This window comes from Cornus florida, unplaced genomic scaffold (genome assembly GCF_030987335.1).
Source record: "Cornus florida cultivar Cherokee Brave unplaced genomic scaffold, ASM3098733v1 CherokeeBrave_3.0.0_Hap2_Chr07, whole genome shotgun sequence".
Taxonomy (NCBI): Eukaryota; Viridiplantae; Streptophyta; class Magnoliopsida; order Cornales; family Cornaceae; genus Cornus; species Cornus florida.
The window spans coordinates 5,903,882-5,910,428 of NW_026775577.1; the positions used below are offsets into that span (position 1 = coordinate 5,903,882).

Genomic DNA, 6,547 nt, shown 5'->3' on the forward strand with positions numbered 1-6,547 from the left:
AGCACTCATCAACGTCTAAACTTACGTTAGTGTATCATCTACAACATCCTTGCCATGTTCTGAAAATGCTAGAATATAGAGTGAGCACAATGGCTCAATAGAGATAGTCTAAAGTACACTTCTTATAATCCCGTGAATCACACCCAAAGCAAAGGATAATATAAGAAGAGATCATACAATGGGGAAAGAAACAATTATACAACATAAGTTTAATCTCTATGTTTTGCAAATGATGAAATGAGATGTAATGAAATGCACTATCCCTATTTCCGAAACCATTTCAGACAAAACACGACCCACATTGAAAATGTTAACACAACTCGACCCTAAGTAACTCCTAGGCATCACGAGGGAATTGGCTAGCTATCCTTAACCTAGGACGTCTCCTTAACGTCATTTAGGGCCTAGGTAGCTCAATTATATATGTCCAAATTTCATTTTGTGCCACCTTCTAGATTAGTTAACCCCGGACCATATGGCAACTCTAAGGCGTCCGTATTTACAAAACATTTTCAAATAAAACCTTTCAAAACTTTCAAATCAATTTTCACAAATTGTTGGAAACCATTTTAAACATCCTTTCGAACCCATGAACCAAACCAATGCCCATGATATACATGTTAGATACGAATCATTAACATTTCTCAAGGAAATAAACATATAGCATCATCATCGTAACATACTTTAAATCAAATACGTCAAATCATCACATTAATAGCATAAATCATATAAGGCATAATCATTTCAAGAACATCAAACTTGCAATTAACAACACCTTCAGATACAAATACATATAATAGAAAACTCACAAAAATCAAAGAAATTGCAATTTAGACTTCCTTACCTCAAATGAAGAAATCAAAGTTCAAGATCCAAACTCGAAATCCCACCAAATGATTGCAAGACCGGTGTCAAAATTTACCCCTTGCCAAGCTCTATGCTTTCTCTATGGCTCTTTACAAATCTTACCTTAACATAGGGAAATTCGAGAGAGAAGATGGAGATATGTAGAGAGAGAGAAATATGGAAAATAAGGAATTTGGAAAAGGGGTGGTTGAAAAATGAGAGGAAGAGAGAGTGATGAGGTGGTCTAAGACTTAACCCAAGTCTTCCAAAATGAGTGGTCCTCCCCCCCTTGACCCACTAAAATACCAAACTAACCCCCCTCCTTTAAACAATTACACATGTACCACAAAATATCTCTTCCACCAACTAAACATATATACCCATATACATATATAACACATCAATGCCCCCAAATAAATAAATAAATGCAATAAAATCATTGGATGCCACATGACACGTAAAACGATGCATGAAAAAAAATACCGAAAAATTCGGAAAAATCCAAGACATTACAAGTTATTTATGTTGAATAAATTATTTCTTTTTACATGACAAAAAATAAAATAATAAGTACCAAAAAAACTCTACACGGACCTGAGGTTTGGTTTATCTATGGGCAAAGGTATCTTTATAGGGAGTTGATTTACTTAGTGAGCTTTGCTCGAAAAGCCCATTCTAAAAAAAAGTTGTCTTTATTGAATTAATTATTTCTTTAGATAGGACAAAAAGAAAAAAATTAAATCTACTAAATAAATTATTTATTATGAATAAATTATCTCTTTCAACACTAAAAAAAAAGGCGTAATACGACAAACAAAAAGTTATTTCAATTAAATAAATTTTCTTTTTGACCGGACCTAACAAAAAGTTATCTTTGTTGAATAAATTATCTCTTTTGATAAGATCAAAAAAAATAAGTTTACATTGTATAAATTCTCTCTTTTGACATGTCCTTAAAAAAAACACTAAAAGAGTAAAGAAAGTTTAAAGAATAAAAATGAAAAGTTGAATATTAGAGTATAAACAATAGTTATGGTATTATAAAATCATTGATGATGCATTAATGAGTTAAGGAATTTTCTTGTTATTTTGTTTAGAAAATAAAAGGTCAAGTGGCTCTACTGGTTCTATAGTGATGTGATTGTTTACTTTTTAATGAGTAATATTACAAAAAAAAAAAAAAAAAAAAGAAAAAAAGAAAAAAAGAAAAGTAGTACATTGAGTTTTCATAGAAAGGTGAACGCTTATTTTGAGGTGAACGCTTATTTTGAGAAAGAGGGAGTATATTTGTTTCCTTTCTCAGTAATTATTCTCGTGTGTTTCTTTCCTTCTTTCTCTACATCATAGGAAGCGCTTCACTCTTTGGATTCCTTGTCAAATAAATGGCTTCTCATTTTGATTAGAATTTTGAATTGTTGTTATATTTATTTTTTTCTTTTCTTCAGAAAGCCTCCTATAGTATTACAATGCGAGGGACCTGTTTGAACAACTAAATTAGAGGGAATCAATGGCAAGCAATATTGCTGAAAATTACATTCAAGAAATAGTGATAGTAGAGATTCTCTCGAGACTGACTGTGAAATCATTGTTGCGGTTCAGAATTGTTTGCAAATGTTGGTACACTCTTGTCAAGAATTCTAATTTCATTAGTAAACACCTCCATAGCCACAGCAATACTCGTCTGCTTATGCAGCGCTACACATACAAAATCCAAAAATATGCTTTGGCCTCATTTCCTTATGAAAAAATTTCCATCACACCTTCTCTATTTGATGATCTTGATAAACTTGGAATACCCAGAATTCTATGTGTTAACGGTCCTTTTCACGGAATATTTTGTGTCTGGGATCGTCTCCACTTAGCTCTTTGGAACCCTTCTTTGAAAGAATTCAGGTCTCTCCTTGTACCTCAACCCAAAATTCCATCCACTTACACAGCCTACTGTTTTTATTCTGGAATGGGGTTAGATCCAATAACCAACCATTATAAGTTGGTTTGGATTCGATTATTCTGGGATGAGATAAATGATGATCCATACATTCCTACAGTTATTGCAATATATACCTTAAATACTCATTCTTGGAATCTCTTCGAAGTTGATGTGTTTGGAAAAGGTTACATACACGAGTGTATGTGTAACACATACATGGATGGAGTTCATTACTGGTTGACCAGTGACGATGATAACAACTATGTTCTCTTTTCATTTGACATGAACAGTGAAATTTTCCATGAAACGCGGACACCTCCAGATATTCCCAAATCTCAATTGGGAGTTCTTTCCATGTGTAATGATTATATTGCTATGTTTTTCTACAACCCAAGTGAAGTAGTTGAGAAAGACTTCGATATATGGTTGATGAAGGAGGAGGGGAGTTGGACAAAACGATTTACAATCGGACCATTTCGAGATGTAGATTCACCTCTAGGATTCTGGATAAATGGAGATGTTTTATTCGAAACAGGCACAGCACAACTAGTTTTTTACTATCCTGATTGTCAAGAAATCAAGTATGTTGGACCTTTTGGAAATTACTGTTCGGTTCATGTTTGGGTCTACAAGGAGAGCCTAGTTGCAGTAAAAGGAGAAAATGAATGCTGGGAAGAAGATGTTTGGTCCGATTTCAAGGCATATTCAGACTCCATCTGCCTATCATAGCGAGTTATATATCGAACAGCTTGAAGAAAAAAATTGTGCTTGTAGCTCTTATAACATCTTGTATCCTTTTGGGCTGAGTACCCCAAAGCATCAATGTTTACGAGGGAAAACAGAGAGTGTTAAGGCACATTCAAGTTTTTTAGGTTATGATAGAGATTGTAATTTGGGTCCAAGACTAGCAAGATAAAAATGGGTCAATGTTGTTTAAGAAAGCTCATTATTTGAGTAAAGAAATAAAATTTGGACCACAACCACCCAACAGACCTAACTTACTCAAGGAAAAATAATTTTCACAATTCAAGTGAATAGGTTACAAAAAAACAATAGTATTTAAATAAATTTAAAAAATGACAAACATATAACCAAACTAACTAACTAAATAACTAAAACCAAATTAAAATAAAGAACATCAAGCAAAACAACAAAGTTGATTAATTGCCTAACACAAATTAGATTACAAGAAATTCAATATAATTATAACATAGTAAAAATCAAAGGTTTGATTTTAATTTTTCTTTCTGAAAGCTTCTGGGTTCTCATTTAGTAATAACAAGTCAAGATTCATCAGAAATACGCAAGTATAAAATTTATAACATAGAAAATTGTTGGATGTAGATGGAGGTGGCAAAAAATGACTCCGACCCATCCGAACCCTAAATCACAATTCAGCGGGTTTTTGATAAGGCAAATTGAATAGTTGGTCATTAACAGGTCAACTTAAATTGGACCCGCTAAATTAATGGGTTTTTAACGGATTTAGACCGGGTTAAGTAAATTCATTCTCCAACTTCAATGGCAATGATCTCAGAAACTAAGGCATAAAACATGCATACATTGGAGTAAAATTAAGGTGGGATCCCATGCGAATTTCAGGTGCGTTTGAAAGAATTTCGGGTGGCAATGATCTCCGTTTGGTTAGACAGAAATTTTTTATAGAAAATGAAAGTTAAAGAAAGTAAAGGGAATGAAAAGAAAATAAAGTATCCATTATGTATCTAGTTAGTAAGAAAAATTTTCAAGAAAGTTATGAGAAAATATTGTTTTGTAAATTTGAAAAGCATGAAAGTGAAAAGAAATGACCAAAACTACCATTTTAATTAGGGCAAATTACACTCAGACCCCTTGAAGTTAAGTCATTTTTCAGTTAGAAGAAGATTTTGGTTTTAACTTTCGCTTACACCCCAATTTACTTTTTGACCTCTGATACATGCGAATTGACTATTTTACCCTCAACTTTTTAATACAAAATATCTCTAATCTTAAATGACAAAAAGGCCCTTATATATATATTTAAGCACTGTTAACTACCGCTTACTATTGTTTTGGATTGAAATTATCTGTGTGTCCATTCCATCCATTTGTATGGCTTGCTTTGGTTGGTTTCTGTCTTCAGTGAAACCCATATCTCTCTCATTCTTCTTTTATTGAACTAAACACTCTTTGCATTCTCTTTCGTTTCCAAGAAAGCCCTGTGAAATATGTATAGCTGGAAGAGAAGGGGAATGAACTGCTAAATGTTCTTTTCGCATATTGGGATGAGACAAAATACATGATTTAAATAACCATAGGGCTTTCTCGATTGGCAGGTCAATCACTTCAGTGAATGATGCTGAAGGTAAAAACCATCAGCCATAATAGAAAACAATCAATTCTAATAATAGTACAAAACAATAAAAGAAACTTTCTTTAAATAAATAAATAACCAATTCAGAAGAAGACCGGACACCCGTTATGGTCAAAATCCACCAGTTCTGGCGGGAGAGGTAGTAGAACTTTGAACCTCCCGGTGTCGATGACGTCAGGATTGTGCTATATGTTGTCATTTTCGGCGAGTCTCCAATGAAACAATGTCAGTGACTCTTTCTCTATTCGAATATAGCTTCGCCGACCACCGGAACAGCCATGACCAACTCCATAGCTGCCGTCGATGAGCCCTTACATTTTTTAGCTCTCTGCCATGATTCTGCCGCCGCCGACCACGTCCGTGGTGGTGACGATGGGTTCATGGTGGCCGTCAATGGAGCAAAGTGAATCAGGGTACTTCAGTGGAAGGGCCATCTAAGATCGGTGAGGAGGGATTTGGGTGATAGACGAGCAGGATTGATGGGTGCAGTTTGTTTTTTTTTTTTTTTTTTTGAAAGAAAAAAAATTATTAAAGATTGATGGGTGTAGTTGAGGAAGAAGAGAAGAGGAAAGAGAAGGACATGGCAGTGGAAAATCATAGAGGTGGGGCGGTGGTTGTTGTTGTGACGACCCTGGTTTTTTAGGCCAGCGTGTCCAGTGATGAACCGTAAGGATGATCCGATAACGGATCTGAATGCGGAAGCGAAAACAGAAAACAAGACTCTAAGAAGTCAAAATGACCTTCCATGAGGTCGTGGAACTCAACAAGAACTAATGCGGAAGTAAAAGATCGAAAATATGACAAATAAGCCCCCAGGGGCAAAATAGTCATTTCTAAAAACTATAGATTCGGGTGCCACCGAGCATACTACTGGAAGGACAACGAAAAACTAATCAAGATGGACTCAAGAATCGCATGATTCAGAGTTCGGACGAAGGAGAAACGGCATGACGAAGAAAAATAAGTACTTAAGGCAAAAGGGTAAACTGGTAATTATCCAAGACAAACCGGGTGCAATCGAGTACACCGTTGGAAAGACAGCGAAAAATTAGTCAAGTTCAAAAAAAAATTCACTTGAATCGGAGTCCGGACGAAGGAGAAAAGCCTAAAATAAGAGTTGACGTCGCGGCGGCCCGACAAGGGGTCATGACAACCCCATGCGCACACCCATGCACGCGCCCATGCACGCCACACACGCGCTGAGTGCACCATGGCTGGTAGCAGCAGCCCATAAAGCTGCTGTGGGGTTATTTTTCAGAAAAATCCAGAACAGAGGCTGAATTTGGAGACCTAGATGAATTTTATTGCAAAAACACAGAGAAGAAACCCCCCTCAAAATTAAGTTTTCTACGTGACTCACAAGAGAATTAAAAAAAAACGCAATATAGAATACCCGAAATGCCCCTCCGTGAAATATG

At 35.4% G+C, this 6,547-nt stretch overlaps 1 protein-coding gene across 1 annotated transcript; it reads left to right on the plus strand.

The window, feature by feature from the left end:
- The first annotated feature begins 2,353 nt into the window (after window positions 1-2,353).
- On the plus strand, window positions 2,354-5,536 carry LOC132316154 (putative F-box protein At3g10430). Its single transcript, XM_059814666.1, has 3 exons — window positions 2,354-3,462; window positions 5,092-5,120; window positions 5,385-5,536. Exons 1-3 carry the CDS (start codon window positions 2,354-2,356, stop codon window positions 5,534-5,536), a joined length of 1,290 nt encoding a protein of 429 aa, XP_059670649.1.
- Window positions 5,537-6,547: the final 1,011 nt, after the last annotated feature.

What these genes read in the sequence shown, in the direction of transcription:
- LOC132316154 (XM_059814666.1), top strand. Translation starts at nt 2,354, where the DNA reads ATGGCAAGCAATATTGCTGAAAATTACATTCAAGAAATAGTGATAGTA. An exon ending in TGCTGGGAAGAAGATGTTTG is followed by an intron (nt 3,463 to 5,091) that starts GTCCGATTTCAA and finishes CTCGATTGGCAG; the next exon opens with GTCAATCACTTCAGTGAATG. An exon ending in TTCAGTGAATGATGCTGAAG is followed by an intron (nt 5,121 to 5,384) that starts GTAAAAACCATC and finishes ATTCGAATATAG; the next exon opens with CTTCGCCGACCACCGGAACA.